The sequence below is a fragment of the Cavia porcellus genome, unplaced genomic scaffold (assembly GCF_034190915.1).
Source record: "Cavia porcellus strain 051 isolate PalLab524CR breed Dunkin Hartley unplaced genomic scaffold, mCavPor4.1 scaffold_28, whole genome shotgun sequence".
Taxonomy (NCBI): domain Eukaryota; kingdom Metazoa; phylum Chordata; class Mammalia; order Rodentia; family Caviidae; genus Cavia; species Cavia porcellus.
In genome coordinates this window covers 36,340,023-36,360,944 of record NW_026947511.1, presented here as the reverse complement: position 1 = coordinate 36,360,944, position 20,922 = coordinate 36,340,023, and the positions used below count along the sequence as shown (strand labels likewise).

The following is a 20,922-nucleotide window of genomic DNA, read 5'->3' as shown; positions in this document are numbered from 1 at the left end:
CGAGCCCGCCACGTGAATTTGCAGGGAAAATCGCCCGGCCATCGCTGCCAATGTGCTTCTGTCCCCACAGGCGCTGAGCAGCAGCGTGTACAAGAGTGCCTCACCCTATGGCTCCCTCAACAACATCGCCGACGGCCTGAGCTCGCTCACCGAGCACTTCTCGGACCTGACCCTCAGCTCAGAAGCCCGCAAGCCCAGCAAGCGGCCTCCGCCCAATTACCTGTGCCACTTGTGCTTCAACAAAGGCCACTACATCAAGGACTGTCCCCAGGTAAGGTGGCCGATAGTCTCGTGCTCTCTGGCAGGCCAGTGCCTCTGACCCATGCTGGTCTGTGTTTGGGCAAACGCGGTGGCCTCCACCGTTTGTTCCCTCTGTGGCTGGAACAGTGGCCTGGCTTCATCTCGGCTGGCGGGATAGCAGTCTGAGTAGGGGATTCTGGGTCTAAACTGGGCCCCCCAAATAAAGCTCTGGGCCTTCAGGTCCCCAGCAGCTCTCCTGCAGGATGGGCCCCATTATGGCGAGGCCCGGGGCCAGCAGCCTCCTCTGGCTCTCCGGAGGCCCCAGCTGCTCACACTCACGAGGAAGGAATGCAGGCGCGGGGCCAGGAATCCAGATGTGCACCCCCTTCCTCAGACCCCACCTCTGCCTCCCTCTGCTTGTAGAAAGGAGCGGAGAGGGTCCCGTCCCCACTTTACACCCCTCAGAGGGGTCTAGGTGAAGGTCTCTGGCAGAAGGGCTGGGCATCTCTCTTGGGGGAAAAGGAGGCCCCGAGAGGGAGGTTATCAGGAGCAGTCCGCCCTCCCCCGCTGACCAAGAAGACCCCCCTGTTGGGGTGGCCCCTGACTCCCTGATATGTCTTTGCAATCTCAGGAAAGAAATCAGTCAACTGTTTTTTGAAGTCGAATATGAGATTATCAGTGATTTTTTTCTTACAGTTTTTCATATTTTCCAATTTTTATAATGTGGTACATTTTATTTTATACATGTAATGGCAAAGGAATCCTGGAAGCTCTGAAAACCCATGAAGTGTCACCTTCCAGATGTTGGGAGCCAGAATTGTGTTGGGTGGGGCTGTGTCCAGGGCCCTGGGAGGCCAAGATAGCATGCTTGTTGTTCATCAGAAGTGGCTGTGCTGGACTCAGGTCTTTCTGCTTCATTCATGGGCTGGGCACAGCCCCACTGATGTATCCTGGGAATTTGTCAGGAATGGAGCTGATCCACTGGTGGCTTCCTTGCGAGCCACACCCACTAGGGTCCTGTGTTCCCGTCCAGAAATACAGTACATGAGAGGCCCTTAGTATAGGGACACTGCTGAGACTGGGCCTCCACTCCACCCCAAGTGTCTCTAGGACAGGGCCAAGGACAGCTGAGGGACCTGGGTGGTTCTTAAAACCCCCATAACCAGCACCACACACTGTATGCTCCCCACTGAGCCCTTGGCTGAGCTCATGGGCACCACCAATCTCTCCATCCTCCTGCGTGTGGCCGGGGCCCTGGGCAGGGCAGGACTCAGCTTTACTGAGGAGGAGATGTGCTGAGGCACAGGGTCCCACCTCCCAGCACCATGCAGGACGGAGCTGGTTTTTCCTTTATGCAGAGCACTATCTCTTAACCACATGGCAGGGGTAATAGCTGTGCTCCCATTTCACAGCTGAACAAATTGAGTCTCCCAGAGGTATTGAGGGACTTGCTAGAAAGTGGGTTAGAACTCTGGCTTTGGGACCTCAGTGCACCTTGCCACTCCAAGCTAAGACACCCCCTGCCCAATCTGTGGAGTCTTGGTTTCTTTCCTGAGCTAGTTGAGACCCTCCTTTGGTCAAACCTGATTTTGTCTGGAACTCCTGAAGGGCCAAGGCTCTCCCTGCCCTCGTCACACATGGTGAACGGACGGAGGTGAGCACAGGGCTGGGTGCACAGCGAGCGCTCAGAAGATGCTGGCCTGATTATTCTTTGCTCCTCTGGGTCACCCATTCTGTGGTGCTCAGCAGGCTGGAGTTTAACTGGAGGTTGCTCCTGCTTCGTGTCGCCAACAGCTGTGGGGGGCAGGTATGGCACGGGTTCAACCCCTGTGTGCCACACTGTGTGTCAGTGTCCAGCAGGCACTTAGCATAAGGCTTACTGATCAAAGGGACGAGTTTACAAGGCTCGTGGAAACCGTGGAAGGAAATGTGTCACAATTAAAGATTATGGAAGAGTTGATTGTGTCTAATGTATAAAAATTGAATGTTCTTTTTTGATAACCACTTTAATGAGACATAGCTCGCTCCCTAAATAATTTACCTATTTAAAAGGTACAACCCAAGGATTTTTAGCATTTCACACAGCTATGCAACCCGCATCACAATCAGTTATAAAACCTTTTTATCTACTCAAAAAAGAACTTAATGCGGTTAGCTAGTTAGTTAGTTACCTAGTCTTTTGAGATAGGGTCTCACTGGGTGGTTTAGGCTGACTTTGAACTCACTTTGTAGCCCAGGCTGGCTTTGAACTCACGGTGATCCTCCTGTCTCAGCCTCCTGAGTACTGTGAGGTATGCAGCATCACACCCCATCCTAACACATTTTAGTGTCAGCTCATAAAATTGGAATCATAGGATAGCATGAGATTTTGCCACTGGCTTCTTTCACTTAGCATAATATTCCGAGGGTTCGTCCATCATTTATCGTGTGTCAGTTTCCATAACCTGGAAAGTGTCTGTCATTTTCTATGTTCTGGAAGAGCCTGTGAGGAATTACTATTAATTATTCTTTCGATATTTGGTAGAATTCATCTCTAAGGACATTCCTTTGTGGGTAGATTTTTGATGACTAATTCAGTCCCTTTTCTTTTTCTAGATCTAGTCTGATTGTCTTTTGCTTCTTGAGTCAATTACTATTGTTTGTGTGTTTCTAGGAATTTGTCTGTTTCATCTGCGTTATCTAATTTATCGGCATGTTATTGCTCCTAGTATCCCTTTGTAATCCATTTACTTCTGTAAGGTCAGTAATAATGTCCTCCTCTTTCATCTCTAACTTGTAATATGAGTTTTCACTTCTTCATTTTCTTGGACAAATCTAGCTAAAGATTTGCCAAATTTATTGAACGCCTCAACGACCCAACTTTTGATTTAGCTGATTTTTCTGTTGTTTTTGTGTCTTCTATTTTATTACTTTGCACTCTAATCTTTTATTTTTTTAATTGAGGTAGAATATGCCTAACATAAAATCGAGCATCTCGACCATTCTTTTTTTTTGTCTTTTTTCTTTTTATCGGTACCGGGGATTGAACTCATGACTGCCTGCTTTCAAGGCAGGCGCTTATGCCGCTGAGCTAAATCCCCAGCCACTCTTGACCATTCTTTAACTGTGCAGTTCAGTGGACCTAAGTGCATTTGTATTGTTGTGTAGGCATCACTGCTGTCCATCCTAGAATTCTTTTTATCTTATAAAACTAAATTCTGAATCCTTTGACCAATGACTCCTTCTCCACTCTTCCAAACCCTTGATGGCCACCATTTTGCTTTGTCCCTGTAAATCTGACTATTCTAGGGACCTTATAGAATCATGCAGTATTTGCTCTCTTTCACTTAGCATGTCCTTATGGCTCAGCTATCCTGTAACATGGGTTGGAATTTCCTTTCTTTTTAAAAGCAGATGTATAAGTCCATTATACGTTCTTGTTATCCACAATAGCACAAAGGTGGAAGCAACCTAGTTATCTATTGATGGATGAAAGGAAAAATGTGGTCTTCCTAAGCAACGGAATATTATTCAGCCTTAAATATTTGCTTCCACTCTTCCAGTCTGACCCTCTTTCCTTCCTTCCCTAGCTTGTTTCTGAGGTTTAGTTTGTTATTCTCCGTGTCCCTTGAGCTGGAAGACTATGTCACTCACTTTTCATGTTCCCTTTTTTATGTAGATCTTTACAGTGATGAATTTCCCTCCGAGTTTGAGCCACAAGATTTAGTATGTTGTAACTTTGTTTTCATTAGGGGGTAGTTTTTTATTATCTTTCTTGTGATTTCCTCTCTGACCCACTGGTCATTTAGAAGCGTGTTGTTTGATATTGGCATATTTGTGTGTTTTCCAAATATAGCTTAATGATTTCTAACTTTATTCCATTGTGGTCAAAAAACATAAATGCATTTTTTCATCTCTTCTAAACTTCTAAATTTCTGATTTAGCATGTGGGCTGTCCTGGAGACAGTCCTGCATGCACTGAAGGTTCTCCTCTGCTGGTTGTAGGTGGAGTATTCTGCAGATCTCTACTAGGTCTCTTCATGAACAGTTACTTGTTTGTCGTCTGACCTGTTGACATTCTTGCTGGTTTTTCTAACCATTATATTAAGTAGAGATAATGAAGTAGACATGTTGAATTATTTATTTTTCTTTAGTTTTGTTTTTGTTTCATGTGTTTTGGTGCTCTGGTATTAGGTGCACCAATGTTTATAATTGTTATATCTTTCCAGTACATTGATCCTCTTATTACAAAATAGCCTTTTTATCATCCCCAGGAACATTTTTTTGCTTCTGCTTGTCTTTTTGTTTTTGTTTTTTTGAGACAGTGTCTTGCTATGTAGTTCTGGTTCATAATGATTCATAATGATTTTCTTGCCTCAGCCTCTCAACTGCTGGGATTACAGGTATGCAGTACCATCACCAGCTGCCAGGAACATTTTTTGTTTTAAAGTCTATTTTGTTGGTTAGTAGTATATCTAGCTTCTAATGGTTGATGTTTACATAATAGATCCCCCCATCTGTGTGTGTGTGTGTGTGTGTGTGTGTGTGCGTGCGCGTGCCCATGCATGTCTGCTGGGCCTTGTACATGATAGGAAAGTGCTTTGTCACTAACATACATACAGCCTCATCTTTTATTTGAATCTAGAGTGTATCTCCTAGAAACAACAGATAGTTAGATCTTGATCTTTCTCGGTCTGATCTGTGCCTTTAGGTTGGATTCTTTAATCCAATCACAGTTAGTGGTGTTATGGGTATAGTTGAAATTATACTCTTCTTTTTTTAAAAAATTACTTGTCATTTTTATTCTCCTATATTTCTTACTGCTGTCTTTTGCACTCATTTTCTAGTGCAAAATTTTTACTTCTTTAATAATATTTTTGTGATTTCCTTATTGGTTGCTGTAGGACTTGTACATTGTACTTTGCAGCATGACCTATAGAGATGCTTCCCCTAGTGTTCTCCCCGACTTTGACTTCTAGCCATTTTACTATGCTGTGTCTGTGAGTGTCTCTGTGTCTATCCTACTTGGAATTTGCAGAGCTGCTTGGATGTATTGAATACATTTTTAAAATCAGAATTAGGAGGTTTTCAGCCATTATTTTTAAAATATTCTATCTGCTCCTTTATTTTCTCGCTGTGGAATAGCTATATAATGATCTAAATATTTTTAAAACCCTCAGTCATCTTAGCCGAGGTGCAATGTACCTGCTTCATCCTGAGGCTGCTCATGAACCCGAGGTCTGGGGAAGGAGCAGCTAACGTGTTCCCTGCCCAGGTCTGATAGTGGCATAGGGGCTGGGGCTGGTGGCCAATGCACTGATTCTTTTCCAACCTTATGATATGAATAGAGAGGTCAGAGTTCTACTTTTTGAACTTATGGGAATCCCATATGTTCCACATGCAGCGTAGTGGCACTGGGCACTGCAGGAAAATGGGGAGCCCCTAAGCAGAGGCAGAAGGTGCTGGAGCCAATTCTGAACGTTGCTGAAGGGAAGCTCCCCGATGAGGGCAGCTGGGTCAGGCAGGGCTTCACCTCCTGCTACCACCAGTGCTGGCCCAAGAAGGCAGAACAGCCAGGAGGGTCTGCAGCTTGCTTCTTACCCTACAGGCATGCAGTCCCCACACGGTGTGCCAGCCACGGAGCCCAAGGGTGACAGTCATATCACATCTCCCCTAAAAACTGAGTGTAACACTGAGCTTAGCATGTTACTACTAAGTGAGCATCTGTTAGTTCATTTAGGTCTCTCAGCAAGATGCTACAGGGATCTCCAGTTGTCATTTGATAAAACTGAGGCCCAGAGATGTGAAGTGACTTGCCTAAGGTCATGCAGCGTTCACACACTTGCCTAAGGTCTCAAAGCTGGGGTTGCAACTCAAGGCCTAGAAACTCCTGAACTTGTGCTTTTTCAAAGACATCCTGCCACTGCCCTTTGCACCCAGACTTGGTCTTTACCATTATTTCCAGAAAATTGGTTTCTTTAGAAAGATGGGCTGGGAGCTGTGGGTGTGACTCAGCAGCATGGCACCTGCCTGGCAAGTGTGAGGTCCTGAGTTTGGTTCTTGGTTCAAAAAAAAAAAAATGCAGTTTAAATGTTGCCAAAGTAAAATATGGGCTTCTAGGGGGGAAAAAAACCCCAAAAAACAAAGGATAAGGGTTTTGTATGTCAAAGCCGTAGCTGCCCTGTCTGACCACATCAGGGTGCCCAGTAATTTCCCGTCGGTCCAGCCTCAGGGTATCTGCTGCCAAGGGGAAGTCAGAGGTCAGGTGGGCCGGCTATGATGGCAGCAGAGCCCACCAGCTGCAGGAGAGGCACAGTTGATGTCCACTGGGATCTGCAGATTAACAGAGCAGGACCAGAGGACCTGAGCCGGCAGCGTGCCAGGCCTGTCCATGCTTGATGAGGCCCTCCTGTGTCCCTGGGGAGACACACAGAAACAGTGCTGGCCATCCTGGGTTTGCCAGGAGGGTCTGGCTCCTCCTGGGGCCTATGTGAGGCCTTCGAGAGGAGAAAGACAGCCCAGTGGGGGTGACTTCCAGGTGGGAGTTGCTGTCTGACCCAGAGCCCTTTTGGCCAGAGCTGCACCTTAGGGAGGGGGTGTGGGGCATGGTGAGAGCAGGTGCCCAAATGCTGACTCTGTGTGGAGAGCAGGGAGAAACCATCCAAGGTGTTAGGGAACTGGCTAGGATTCCTGTTGGGAACAGTCATACTGGTGGTAGGCTGGAGGCCACTAGGCTGCTGCAGAAACCAGCCTGCAAGTGTGGACAGAAGACTGGGTGACAGACAGACCCGAGGGAGGCTAAGCAGGGTGGGGCCAAGGCATTGGGGAATAAATGCCAGGAAGAAGAGGAGTTTACTTTCAAGCACAAGTCAAGAACAAACTAAGAAAGTATCAGATGAGATGAAGGCTATCAAAGCGTCTTTTGATGATCTGACGAGTCCCCCAAACTGACTTCTCCATGACATACTGTACAGACACTGCTCAAGGCCCACAATACTTGTTGTATTGTTGTAATGTTGAGTCAGAGTTCACAAGGACACACAATTTATAGGATTTGACCCAAAAAGTCAAATGCAGAAGACAGCAAGAGATCTGTTCACACACTAGAGACCCAAAGAATCCAGCTAAGAGCTTGGATCCCACAGCAGTGTCCTGAACAAGTCCAGCTGAAGACCTACAGCCCATGGCAGTGTCCTCCATGCGTCTGGTTGGAGGCCCAGAGCCACAACAATGTCTTATGCAAGTCTGAATCAAGGATCTGCTCTGGGAAGGCTCAAAGGCCAGTGGTGGAAGCTAGAAACTCTGCACCAGCGGGATGAAGGATCAGTGTCAGCGGGCTGAGGGATCTGCACAGGAGCCAGGAAGTGACACTCAAGGTAAGGACCAGGGCTCCCCCAAAAGAGCCATAGTCATTCTCAGTGACAGCAAAGACCTAATCTCTAATGATGGCAACAGCTGAGTTCACATCAGGAAAACCAGCGTGACAAGCTTCTCCAGGAGAATCAACAGCGCATGTCTTCCCCTCCAGTTCTCCAAAAGGAGAATTGTTGGCAACGATCCCCAGGTGGGCCTTCCACACCCAGCACCACGTGATTCAGTTCAGCTGGGTGGTACAGGTTGACCATTAGTTAACTCACTGCAGGGGTCCACAGAAGTGTTTCCATTTTCAGTTTTTGAAATCAGAAGAGCTGCTATGGTAGTGTGTGGCTGTAATCCCAGCATTTGGAAAGCTGAGGCAGGAGGGTCATTGAGAGTCGGAAGCCAACCTGAGCTATGTACTGAGTTCAAGGCCAGCTTGTACTACAAAGCAAGAAGGAGAATTCTCGAAGAAGAAGAAGAAGAAGAAGAAGAAGAGGAGGAGGAGGAGGAGGAGGAGGAAGGGGAGGAGGAGGAGGAAAAGAAAAAGAAGAAGAGGAGGAGAAAGAAGATATATAATTGCAACTTCAACCTGGACATTTGTCTTTATACTGGTACAATCAGAAAGTGTAATTTAAATGATTCTTTGTGGGGGAAGCCTACAAAGACAAAAGTGTCCAGGGACACGAAGTCACCACACAGCCCTGAAGAGGGCTGGGGCTGGTTTGCACTGGGTGGCCAGATGTGGTGCTCTGATGCTGGGACACAAACCTCTGCTGCCTTTTGGCTAAAGTTCAGGCAGGGTCCATGCACCACTCATAAGGGCCTTGATACTGTTGAGGGGGCATCTTGGTGAGGTCAAATGAAACAGCTTCTGATTTATAGTGCGAAGATCAGAGTTCAAGTTTGAGCTCTGCATATTGCCCTTCTGGGCAACCCTTGTCAAATCTCTTGACCTTTCTGGGCATGGACTGGGATAGGATAGGGACCCAATGTCCTTTCTCTGCATCTCCCTCTGCCCTTCCCAACCACACCCAGCCTGGCAGCTGCTTCTCAACCACTGACCTGAGAGCAGAAATTCTCCAAGCCTCAGCTTCCAACACACTTGAGACACCCTTGGGGAGCAGTGGTTACCCTCTGGCAGGGACTCCGGGGGTGTGGTTACCTGTGACTTGGTGTCCTGTTAAGCCGGGCATGGGAGAAGTCGGAGAGGGCTCAATCCCAGGGGAGGGCCATTCCTGCGCCAGCCGCCCAGGCTGCTAATGCAACCCAGATGTCAGACAGAACACAATCATCTCCCCCACCCATCTGGCAGCTCGGGTTTCTTGGAGATTGCAAAAGAAAAAGAAAAATAGAGCTGGGAGAGAATGGAGTCCTGGAACAGCTGAAGTCTTAAAGGCAGGCTGGGAATAGTTTGGGGGTCTTGTTGGGGGAGGGGCAAGGAGGCAAAGGAGGAAGCTGGCCCAGGCCCCTTCCCTTGGCCACCCTTGGACCAATGCTTCTCACCTTACCTTGGGTCAGACTGATCCTTGAGGGCTTGGGGTATCCAAAGGCGGCCAGCAGGCTGCTCAGCCCATCCCCTGGGGTTGCCTGGGACTTTTAACCCTGCCCTCCACTGTGACCTCACAGCAGCACTGTGTCTTCTCTGAGGTCACAGTGCCTGGAACCAGAGCTGGGGACAGAGCAGGACTGTGGGTACGTAGGATTTCCCCTGCAGAACCTCAGGGACCTCACCCTTCCTAGCTGGGTACAGTGAAGAAATGTTCTCAGGTTTGGAAACAAAGGTTTGGAACCTTTGGTTAGTTCAGATCTGCTATGGTTCGGGTGTGGTTGGAGTGTGTCCCCTAAGGGTTGGTGTCTTGGAAGTTTGGTTCCCAGGGCGACAATGTGAGAAGTAGTGGGACCTTTAAGGAGGTGGGGCCTAGAGAGAGATTATTAGGTCATTGGGGCTTTGCCCTTGGAGGGGATTGGGTAGTTCTCCAGGGACCCTGTTACTTCTCAGGAAAAGGCTGCTACAGAGAGCAAGCTTGGCTTTCTCTCTTGTGCTGGCTTCCTCTCTCACCAAGAGACATGGTACTGCAAGCTCCCACCATGGTGTCATCATCAGGTAGCTGTCCCCAGCACTGGTGCCATGCTGTTTGGACTTTCAGCCTTCAAAACTGAGGGCTAAAGAACCTCTTTTAAAAGTTCCCCCTCAAAAAAAAAAAAAAAAAAAAAACCAGATTCCGGTGTTTTATTATAGTAATAGAAAACAGACAAGACCCATCCATGGCTTGGTTGGGAAACTGAGGGCTTTTTCCAGCACCTGGGCTGTTTACATGTTATAAAAAATCCACAAAGGAGGGAAAGGAAGAGGAGGAGGGGAAAAAAGGAAAGTGTAGAGGAGGGAGAGAGGGAGGAAGGCAGGTGGCCAGCAGCATCCTGTGTGTGTCTCCATGGAGGGAAGCCTGAGCCCAGGCCGGTGGCCCTTCAGGGAGCCAGCTGCAGGTAACAGCACAGGGGACTCCTCTGGAACCAGGCTGTCTGGCTTCAGGGCCTGGACTGTGGCATTCTTGTGCTTGGCACAGGACCTGGGATGTCGTGAGTGCTCAGAGAATGTCAGCAGGGATGGGTGTTGCTGGGGGCTGCACAGTGACTGCTGCCTAGTAGGTGGTGACGTGGTGCCCGAGCCCAGGGCCAAGACTCAGGCCACCCCCACTCTGCCTCTGCTCCCGAGGCCCTCGGCTCACAGTGTGGTGGCTCCAAACCCAGCTGTCAGGCAAGCAGCCCATGTGCGAGCCTCAGCACTGCCTCTTATCAGCTATGTAGTTTGGAGAAAGGATCCTATCTTCCTAGGCCTCAGTTTTCTCCTCTGTAAAATGGTGATAGAAGAAGTCCTGCTTTGTGGAACCTAATGAGCTATTCTTTTTGAAGTGCTGGCCAGAGCATCTGACACCACACACACACACACACACACACACACACACACACACACACACGCGCGCATGCATGCATGCATACATGATCATGGGCTGCTAGGACTCTGATACTAACATGTCCACTCAGCTGTCTTGGCTTGGAAAGACCTAGAGGTTTGAGCTGTATTAGGGCTGGGAGCCACCGAGCAGCTTTGGTCCTCCTTCCCAGCAGGAGCTGCCTCTGGGACCTGCAGGGAGCCCTGGTGACCAGGCTGTGCTCTGTCAGGGGTCTGCATAGGAGCAGGAAAGCCTGGCTACCAGGATGGCCTCTTCTTTGCTGAGGACTGTGCTCCAAGAAGAGGGTGTGGCTGGAAGGTACCCAGGGCCACCGAGTGCCATCAGCTCCCCTCTGGCTCAGGCAGATGCCTGGACTTGCCATGTGCTCACCTGGCCTGGCTCCAACCAGCAGGTGTGGTTGCAAGGGTGAGGGGTGGGCCACCTGTGGGGCTCAGGGCTGTACCTGTACATCCTTCCTGCATCTGGGTGGCCGGAAGGAGTCTGAGGCCAGTTTCACATCATCAGTTCTCCTTTCTAAAGGCACATATGGTGACTTGGAGCCCTAGAGCCCCCAGGTGTCAGCACTCACCTTCCTGGTCCCCCTCTGTGGGGTGACAGGGCATAGGCCGAGCACCGGGGACAGGACACATCTGGTCTTGATCAGCTCATGAGACCTCTGGAAGAGAACACATCAGCCCAGAGTGGTGTCTGTCACCTAGTCACAGCTGCCTTCCTGTACTCTAATGCACTGGCTCTACAAAGAGTTTATTCAGAAAATAACCTGGACATCACAGTCTGAAGGGCACACGCGGGCCTGAGTGAGGGCCACATCCTCATGGAGAGAGGAAAGGGAGGTGGGGGACCAGGCTTGAATCTTCCATACCCTCCTCCAGCAGGAACTGTCTTTATCCAGTCCCCAAACTGCTTCCTTTTGGGAGGCAGGGTCTACAGTCAGCCCACATGCAGAGGAAGTGATTCTGAGCCTTCTGCAGGGTGCTACATCCCCAAGGGCTGGGTGTGTGGCTCTCTGAAATGAAGATTCTCCCTTCTGTGATTGGGACACATTGTTATTCTGAATTCTGGAGATTCCAAGAAATCTCAGCTCTTGTGGTGCTAACATTTTGTAAAGTTCTAAATTCAGCAACTCTGCGATCTGTCATTCCCTCTGGGCAGTTGGCCGCCAGGGCCAAGGGCTGGCCTTTGTCTCCCCGGGACAAGGTGGTGATTGTGTGGGCTTGGACTCATGCCCTGCCCTCGTGGCCTGCTGGGTCTCTCTGAGGGAGTGTGGGGTACAGCCAACGGGGACCCCTCAGAGCTCCCGGAGCTCCAGCTCCAGGGCGAGGGACACAAGTGCTGGTGCCCCAGGAAGGGCTGGTGGAGCTGGTGCCCAAGCCCTGGCCCTGTCTCCCACAGCATCCTTCCTGGACTTGGCTTTCTGCACAGAACCACCAACCTTCTAATAGGACCGAGAAAACCTTCGCGTCTCTCTGAGGCCATGGGGACCAAGCCTGTGACTCAGGATGACACATTTTCAGTGATTTCACCAGGCCCAGCCCACATAAGTCTTCTGTTTCACTCCCAGGGCTGTGCCCACTGTTGCCCAGCACACAGCACACTCAGAGACTGGAAGACAGGTTGGCTGGCAGACCAGTGTGAGCCAGGATGCTCCCCGAATCACTGTGTGACCTTCAGAAAGTCCCTGCACCTATCTGGGCTCATCCCTGCCGGGGGCCACTGGATAGTAACTCAGCATAGCAATGAGGAATAAATGGGGTCCCATCTGGTCAAACCTGACACGGTAGGAGGGGACACAGCTGACCACCCCACCCTTCCAGGTTGCTACTCAGCACAGAGCCCACTTTGCTGAAGGAGACTGGGTGGACTCACAATGACTCAGAGAGTGATATTCTGCATTTCAGAGAATTTTTTGGTTTTTCAAAGGTTGATGGTGGGGCAAAAGAGGAAGAGTCTAAAGGCCTTGGACAGCTGAGATTTTAGGCACATGTAATAGTGGTGGTGGTGATGGTGATGATGGCAGGGATGGTGGTGGTGGTGGTGATGGTGGTGATGGCGGTGGTGGTGGTGGTGATGATAGTTCCTCTTTCCTAAATTTCAACCATAAGCCAAACACTTTGCACTCATGAGCATAACTCCTCTCAACTTTCCACCTGATAGATACTGCCCTCCATACTTGAATTTAGGAAACTAAGGCATCGGGAGACCCAAAAACATCCCCAAGCTCTTGCTGCCAGTAAATAGCAGAGGCAGGGTTTGAACCCAGGCCCTCAGGTCTAGCAGCCAGAGTTGTGTTTCATTTTGCCTTGACTAGAGAAGAGAGAGGAGACAGGGCCACACAGTAGAGGGTGCCGGGCCTCCAATAGCCCATGCCGGGGAACCAGGGCTTTTTTCAGAAGATATAGAGTGGTCATGTCTTCCCCCAGCCATGTGTCTCCCAATTTTCTTTTTGTCATTTTTAGAAATTCACGGCTGCCCGTGGTTGTTGGGGCAGGAGAGATAGACACAGACCAGGAGGCTCCACACGGCCATGCACTCTCATGAGCCACACATGCCTGCGGCATATGCGGATAATCACCCCGATGTACACGGTGGCCAGGCTGGGCTCCCCCAGCCCCTTCCTGTTAGCTGTCTTGCCTGGTGCTGGCTGGTCACCCTAGTAGCGATGGTGAACCTTCGGTGACACAAACAGCCACTGTAGGGCGCGTGCTGTAGGTTCGCCACCACTGCCCTCAAGTGTGCATGGGGGATGCACCCTTGCAGGTCACAACTCACATGTGTGCCCCTTGCCCAGGCTTGGTCCTGTGTGTGCACAGCAGGCACCTTGGCCTCGAGGTTCTGCACCCTCTTTCCACACATGGGGTTCTGACCTTTTGGGTCCAGGGAACCAGGCAAGGTGGAAGGGACAGTCAGCGCCCAGGAAGGAGTCCAGAGGGTAATTTGCAAGGCCTGGGGACAGCAGACTTGCCGGGGACTTGCCTTAGGTCTCTGCCCGATTTCTAGCCCTCAGAAGGGACGCTGGCTCCTGAGATGTGGCTAGTGGCAGGCAGAAGAGCACCCCGCTGTGCATGGCTCTGTGGGTCCCCCATTTAGAGGTCTGCTTAGAGCCGGGATGGGACTGAGGCCTGAGCTCTGTCCCATAGCCACTCAGGCTCTGTGGTCCTGGAAGCTACCTCGCCTGCCCTGGCCCTGGCCTGCATGTCTGTGCAGTGGAGGCCCAGCGGAGCTGTGCGAAGCCTCTGGGGTGGGGCATGTGCATGCAGCTGGACATGGGAGCCTGGTTGTCCTTCTGGGGCTCTAGCTTCACCCTCTCCCCCTGAGCTTCATTCTGCTGTGGACTCCACACCTTTCCCACCCAGGGCCTCCCCACTGCCCGCTGCCTTGCAGGTGCCCAAGGATTCCTTTGAGCCTGGCAGGCAGTGGACAGTGGGGAGTCCTGGGCCTACCTCGGGGATCTTTTGCCCATGGGCTGGCTGTTTCTAGCCAGGGCAGAATCATTAGAAGGCTGTCCCTTTCTTCACTACTGCCTGCCACCTGCTAGCTGGGCCTCTTCCCATCTGTCACTGCCAGTGCCCAGCATGACCGTCATCTGCCCTGAGCCGTGCCCAGCCCTTCCCTTCCCTCTCGCCCTGCCCCACCAGAGCCAAGACTCTTGGCGAGAGGGCCATGCGGACAAACCCCCGAATGGCCAGGCCTGATACTTCCGTTTCTCAAGGCCATCCAAGGCCTGTCCCTGCCTCCCGTCCATCTCTGTGTCCCTCACTCTCCTTCTTTGGCAACCCCCAGAACACACCACCATCACTTCCCCTCCCCCCGTCATGTAACAGCTGCCCTGCACTGGTGTTCACACCCCCATTCTCCAGATGCAGCCAGAGATCTCAAAACACCAGGCAGACCTCACTACCCACAATCTTAGTCCTTCCCTGGCTCCCCGTCACTCCCAGGCTGACATTCAGGTGTCTCAGCCTTCAGTCCTCCATGCTTCCTGCCACTGGTCCTTTGCACCTGCAGCTACTCTATCTGCATAGAGCCCTTGCCAATGGCTTCACCTGGCTCTTCCTGCTCCTCTGTGACCTCCTTCCAGATCCCAAAGCATAGAGCCCTACTTTTCCTGACCTCGTGCCTCAATGTATAAATGGGTGCTTAGGTGTGTTCGTTCCTTCGGATCATTCACCAAGAATTTATTGAGCACCTACTGTGTGTACAGCCCTGCCCAGGTGCAGGGGACCTTCCATAATGACTGAGAAGCACAATGGAAGAACTTGGCTTATAGTCTGATAGGGTGACGGACAGTAAAGAAATAGATTGACACGGCTGTGTCACGGCATTGGTCATATTCCAACAGGATGTGACAACCCAATCACGGACACAGAACAGGGGGCAATCACAGGGGTCTGTGGTGATCCAGGGGAACAGGGAATGGCTCGTGCAAAGGCCCTGAGATTAGGCGAGGCAATGAGGAACTTTTCTGACAGTGCTGGTTCAGAAGGAGCCCAGGCTGGCTGGGAGGGGTTGAGGTGCAGGGTTGAGAATCCTCCCGCCCCCCGCCATGTTCCTGCTCCCACCTCCGCCCCCAGCTGGGCAGCTCTTTTCTGGGGAAGACAGATGGGTGCTTGTCTTGAGAGTCCCCCCCTTCCTCGGCCACTCTGAACACTTGCAGTGGGGACAGGAAGTGTCAGCCCTCGCCTCCCAGCTGCCCGGGTGGAACGCTACTGAGCCAGGCTGGCGTGCTCAGGGAGAGACAGAGGCTCCATTGAGCCTGCTCCCTGGACTGTGGGGCTCAATAGCCACACTGAGGACCAGGGACATCAGCCCGCATGTGTGCCCAGGAAGTGGCTATCCAGCCCACTGCCCAGCCCCCTCCCCATGCCACCTGACCCCCCTGGCTTCTTATCCCAGGCTGGGGGCAACATCCCAAGGGCCCCTCTGCCCTTCTCCTCCAGACCCTCAGTGCTTTCTTGTAAGATGCAGAGTGTGGGGTGCAGGGCTGCTCGGAGGGCTTCCTGGAGGAAAAGGCCTGGCTCTACAGCCAGGGGAGTACTTTGTAGGTCCCCTGAGCCACCAGCAGAGCCAGAGGGTGTGCAAATAGCAGGCCCAGAGGAGGAAGGGACAGAGATGGTGCCCAAGTTCCCACAGGGCCACACTGCATCTGTTTCTCAAGCCTGGCTGCCGCCTCCTAGTGGGCATTTGTTCTGGAAGAATCTTGAGCATTTTGAGCCCAGAGATAACAACACAGATCCCATGTCAGCCACCCCAACCCCATGCCACAGCGAGGCGGATGTCAACACGGAGACCCACACTGCCCGCCAAGTCAGGAGGCAGCTGTGGAGGCCTTCAGTGGACCTGGCACCCTGGACCTGTCCTGCTCTGTCCCATCCCCGGGAAACTGAGCCCCAGATGGCAAGGAGACCTGGCCCAGCCTCCGAGCACACTGGAGGGTGTTAACAGGGTGGACACGGGCTAAGGAACACCCTCCTTTAATCTGTGCAGCTTCCTGCCCCAGGAACAGTTCTGCCCTGGACAGACTCTGCCTGTGCACCTCAAAACACCCCCCTAGGGGGCTGGGGATTTAGCTCAGCGGCATAAGCACCTGCCCTGCAAGCAGGCAGTCGTGAGTTTGATCCCCGGTACCGGAAAAAAAGAAAAAAATACACCCCCTAGAAGAATCCCATTAGCCCCGCCTAGCACCCCATTTGTTCACAGCCCTCTCACGTGCTGGACTGGCCCCTTGCTCGGTGTTCTTTCCTACTGGCTTTAAGATCACGGCACCAGGTGACACTTGTCTTAATAGCTGCCCCACTCTATGTCCAGTATGAGTATGGTGGAACCCAGTACCTATCTGCTGAGGGTATGAATGGAGAACCCCACAATAGGCAAGATAAATGCACATGGAGGCTCTCTCCACAGCTGATCCTGCAGAAGACAATGTGGGCCCTGACGTCCCAGACATGTGTCAGACACAGCCAGGCCAGACGTGGCAGGGCCTGAGCTCTGTTTGGTGAAATTGAGGCCCGGGAGCTGAGCCATGACACAAGATAGAGCAGAGGGCTAAGCCAGGGTCCCTTGGCTTCTGGGCATCCAACTAGCCAGTAGCCCCTGTGTCTACAGCCAGGCACTGTCTTTTCCCAGCAGCGAGGCCCACTGGGACCTGAGCGTGCCTTTGCCAAGGCAAACACCTGTGAAGAGGTGGTGACAGGAGGGTCTTGCAGGCCTGAGCACCTTTGCTTCCCTGTGCAGACAGCCGGGCCCCAGCAGCCAGGTTCACTCTATGATCCTTGTTCCCTATGATAGCTTCCAGATGCCAAGGATTCACAGATCTGGGCTCTGCTGTGCCCCCTCCCCGCCCCAGCACCTCCGCCAGGCCTGCTACTAGGAGCTGGATCATGTACCCCATCCCAGTCTGCAGCCAGTGAGCTGAGCAGCCCTGGGCTCCATTCCCTACTACTTATGTGGCTTGAGCCATTCACTTGCCTGCTCTGTGCCTCGGTTTCCTGGGCTGTCAAATGGGGACACCATGGAGGAGAGAGAGACAGCCTCTGACCAACATTCCCATGGTTATAGTGTCCTGTGGGGTGACAGTTCCCACAGTGGGGCCCCAGACGTGCCGTACAGCCTCCTCCAGGGATTCATTAGAGATTTGGATGCTGCGTTCGGAGAGCAGGACCCTGAAGCAGCCTGCTCTGTGGAGTCTGAGCTGGGGCCCTGGATCAGAAGGACAGCATTTTACGGATGTGCCCAGCCAAGGCCTGGGTGTGCAGATGTGAGCCAGCCCGTCCCCATCCCGTAGAGGGGGCACATTCCCTCCTCCACTCAGGGTACTGTAGGGCTACTGTTAGGCTCCACAGACAAGGTCAAACAGAAGGGCAGTGCTTCCTTCAGGAGGGAGATCCCATGGAGACTGGTGGTACGTCTTGCTGTGCCCAGTGTGTACCCTGCACTAAGGCTGGGTACCCCAACCCCTGCTCCTCAGCATCCCAGTTGCCATAGGTGACCTAGTGCCATTCTGTGGCCTCCTGGACCCCAGAGCGTTCATGTGGCAGAGAGGGAATGTGATGCCAGCGAGAAGGACCAGGGTTCAAGGCCAGCACATATTTGCTTTGTGTCCTTGCATGGGTGACTTGACCTCTCTGGGCCTTGGTTTCCTTGTCTGGAAACCAGGTCTCAGCGAAGCCAGCTCTAAGCCTGGTGTGGGGGTGAACTCTGTACCGTGCACACGTTCTCAAACGTGGAAAGTTTATTCCTCTCTTACCTCCCGCTGTTTAGAGGAGGAGATGGAGGCCAGAGAGGAGGTGATTTATGTTGGGGCTACAGCCTCTGCCAGGCAGCCGCAGGAGCCCCAACCCCAGGCTCCTGCTGGAGTGGCCCAAACTGCTGACTTGAGCGTTTCGCCGGCCAGGGCAGACCAGATCTGTATTCTGGCACTCGGCCGCCCTGCACGCCCTTCCCCCATCGCTATTTTGAGCTGAGCTCCCCATCTGTCCCCTCCTCCCACGGCCCTGGCCCTCACACCCAAAGCCTCACTGCAGGCCAAGGCCTTTCCACCTCTGAACCCTCGACCTTCTCTGTGCAGGGCCTCGTGGACCAGGCAGTGCTGGACCCCATCCAGCCAGGCCTTGCTGGGGAGGGCGTCGTGCAGAGCTGGGGCCCAGGGCCTATAGATTAGGTGCTGCTGGCCAGAGTGGTCAGCACTGCCCAGGAAGCATGTCCTGGGGACAGAGAGACCCCCACCCATACCCCAGGCTCAGGGATATCACCTTCCTGTCCCCCTTTCTTTTAGCCTCATACCTTGTCTGTCCTGGCTTCTGAGCCCCAGTATAGACCTGGGCTCTCAGAAAAGCAGAACAGATCAAGGGTCCTACATGGTCAGCCACGCAGAGCCTGATGGGAAATAACATGGCAGTTTGTGTGGCTTCTTTAAATTCTAATTGAAATCACCAGCGCAGCTTGCTGGAGGCCAGATTAGGGCAGGATGGACCAGGAGCCAAATGAGGTGTGCAGACCACACCATCCCCTGGGAGTTTGGGGACTCAGTCTTCTTTGGAAGGGTCAGCCTGGGACTCTGCGGGTGGAGTGAGGATCCCAGGAAGGATCCCCCTGAGCTTGCCCTTGAAGGGCACAGGGACATTCATTGGTGGAAAAGAGGAAAGGCTATAGGCAACCACTAAAGCAAAGGCACTGGGTGGCGTATCACTTGCAGGAAGTGACTGGTTTGATTTGAATGTAAGCTTTATAGAAGAATTGAACAGCAGCTAAGGGTAGAGGATAGGCTGGAGCCTCATGGGGAAGGAGCCTCACGGCTCATGCTTTATCTCAGTCCTGCAGGGATGGGACCCTAAGGCGAAGGCAGCCTTCTGAATGCTTGGAGGGGAAGGGGCACTGCCTGGCTGAACTGGCCTAGCTATAGCAGGAGAGAGGGTACAGTCAGGAGAAAGGGCCTGCTGGGCCCCTAGGCACACAGCAGCTCGCTCCCAACAGCAAGCCCCAGGACGGCTGCGTGCAGATGTGACAGCCACTCCTGGGCAGTCACGTGAGAGGAGGGAAGCCCTTGTCTTTTGCAAGGCCCTGATTCGGATGTTTTCCACCCCTTTGCGCTGGCCCCTCTTCCCCTCCCGTCCGCAGCCCCATCGTGCAGTTGGCTGGAGGAGAAAAGCCAGAAGCAGGAAACAGATAACCCAGGGAGGGGCTGCACATGTGATTAAAAGTCTTCCTTTTCCAAAAACCTCAGCCTGAGATTGCTTCAGATGGTGGCAGCAGGCGCCGCGGGCTTTAGAGCCAGAGGTTTGGTCGAGTGATGGCCACAGTGCCTGGCGACCTGTGTGTGAGAGCAGAGGTCCCCGAGCCCAGATCCTGGGGGGCTTGGTGGTCCCAGGAGGCTCCATTCGCTTCCACACTGGTTTCCGCTTCCCCTCTGGGTGGCTTCCTGTCATCTGCTTGTCTCCGCTGTCTCCTCTGCTGGGTCTTACTCCTGCTTGGCTCTGTGCACCCTGCCCCGTCCCTCCCAGGGCCTCCCCCTCTGCTCTATCTCAGCCCCTTCCCTCCTCGCCACCCCCCAGCCGTGCCCCCTCCCCAGGGTTTTCCTGAGGCCTTTTCCTGTCACTGTGAAAGCATCCATTGTTCCCTGCACTTTGACAAACCCTAGTGTTGTGGAATCAAGATGGCATTTTTGCAGCGGCTTCGCTGGGAACGGGGTGGGAGGGTGCCCAGGAGGCTGAGCTGCGCAGGAACCCTGATGGGACGGGGCCATGTGAGGAAGGAGGACGCTGCCGCAGACAAGGAGGCCTTGAGGCCCGGAGGAAGCTGACCTCTCACGGCAGCGTCCTTCCTCCCTCCCTGCATCCTGCAGGCCGCACAGCCCGGCCCACCTGTCCCGCTGCCCCACCTGTCCCTCTGCCCCGCCGCTTCCTCTGCCTCCCCGCAGCCTCCACAAGCCTGGCCCGTGCATGTACCATGCGGACTCTTGAGTTGCTGGGTTTTTGGGAGGTCCCCAAGGTGATGCTTTAGAGCACAGACCGGAAAAAAAGGCCTTGGTCCTGGCCCTCGACCGGCCTGGTTTTGGACCTGGCCCACTGCTGCCTGATTCTGTGATGTCCGGCACCGCACTGCCCTGGTTCCAAGTCTCAGTTTCCTCATCTGTCATGGTGGTGAGGAGCTGACTTGGAGATCATTTCACACATCATGACTGGCTGGTGTCTGTCACCTGGGAGGCCCAGTGGGCTCTGGCTGAGCACGTGGGTCTCCAGAGCCTGGGACAGGGTGTTGTGACGGTATGGGCCACAGCCGAGGAAAGGGTCCCAGCAGTCTCATTCAGGAGGCCCCAGGCTGGGAGCTGCATGAAGGCAGGGCCCTCCTCGTGTACCTGATTTATTTTCATATTCCTGGAATCTTCTAGCAGGTCTGGTTCAGAGTGGCTACAGTCTGTGTGTTGGCTGGGGTCAGAGGTCAGAGGTCAGAGGTGGGGCCGTGTCTCCAGGCGCAGGACTCTTTTCTCATGTTTTCACACCCATCTGTGCACCGTGGAGAGCTTCCCTTGGAGTCCGTGGTGGGGTGCAGGCCTGGTCCCGTGGCAGGGGTCCCAGTACAGCTGCTTAGCCTCCCTGACTGTCAAGCTGAGGGGCTGTGGGAGGCATGGTAGGAGGTGCCCATCTGTTCTTCATCTTCCCCCTTCCCCCTTGGCTCCGGCCAGCACTTCGCACTTGGGATGAGGAGGCAACTAGCACTTGATGGGCAGGGGAGCATGAGAGAGGCTTCCAGAAACTTGGCCAAGGTCAGTCCCACCTGGCATTCTGGGAAAAGGGAAAACTGAGATCCACAGAGGGAAAGGCGCCCCCAGCAGGCCAGGATCCGTGACAGTAGCAGCCCCTTCCTTTCTCGCCGTCCA

The 20,922-nt window shown here is 52.9% G+C and overlaps 1 protein-coding gene and 1 long non-coding RNA gene across 7 annotated transcripts in view; one reads left to right on the top strand and one right to left on the bottom strand.

The window, feature by feature from the left end:
* Zcchc24 (zinc finger CCHC-type containing 24) overlaps window positions 1-20,922 on the top strand; it is a 47,881-nt gene that overhangs the window by 12,036 nt on the left and 14,923 nt on the right. For all 4 annotated transcript variants that reach the window (XM_063238760.1, XM_063238761.1, XM_063238762.1 and 1 more), the window contains exon 2: window positions 71-271. In XM_063238760.1, coding sequence (XP_063094830.1) covers window positions 71-271 — 201 coding nt within the window. The remainder of the gene's footprint in view (window positions 1-70; window positions 272-20,922) is intronic.
* LOC134473667 (uncharacterized) lies at window positions 973-9,426 on the bottom strand. Of its 3 annotated transcripts, none has more exons than XR_010044034.1 (4): window positions 9,087-9,426; window positions 8,741-8,899; window positions 1,824-2,034; window positions 973-1,190 (listed from the first exon to the last, which is right to left on the bottom strand). It is a non-coding gene; the product is annotated as an uncharacterized LOC134473667 (long non-coding RNA). The 3 variants fall into 3 exon arrangements; XR_010044035.1 differs by having other exon boundaries at window positions 8,741-8,834; XR_010044036.1 differs by having other exon boundaries at window positions 8,741-8,831.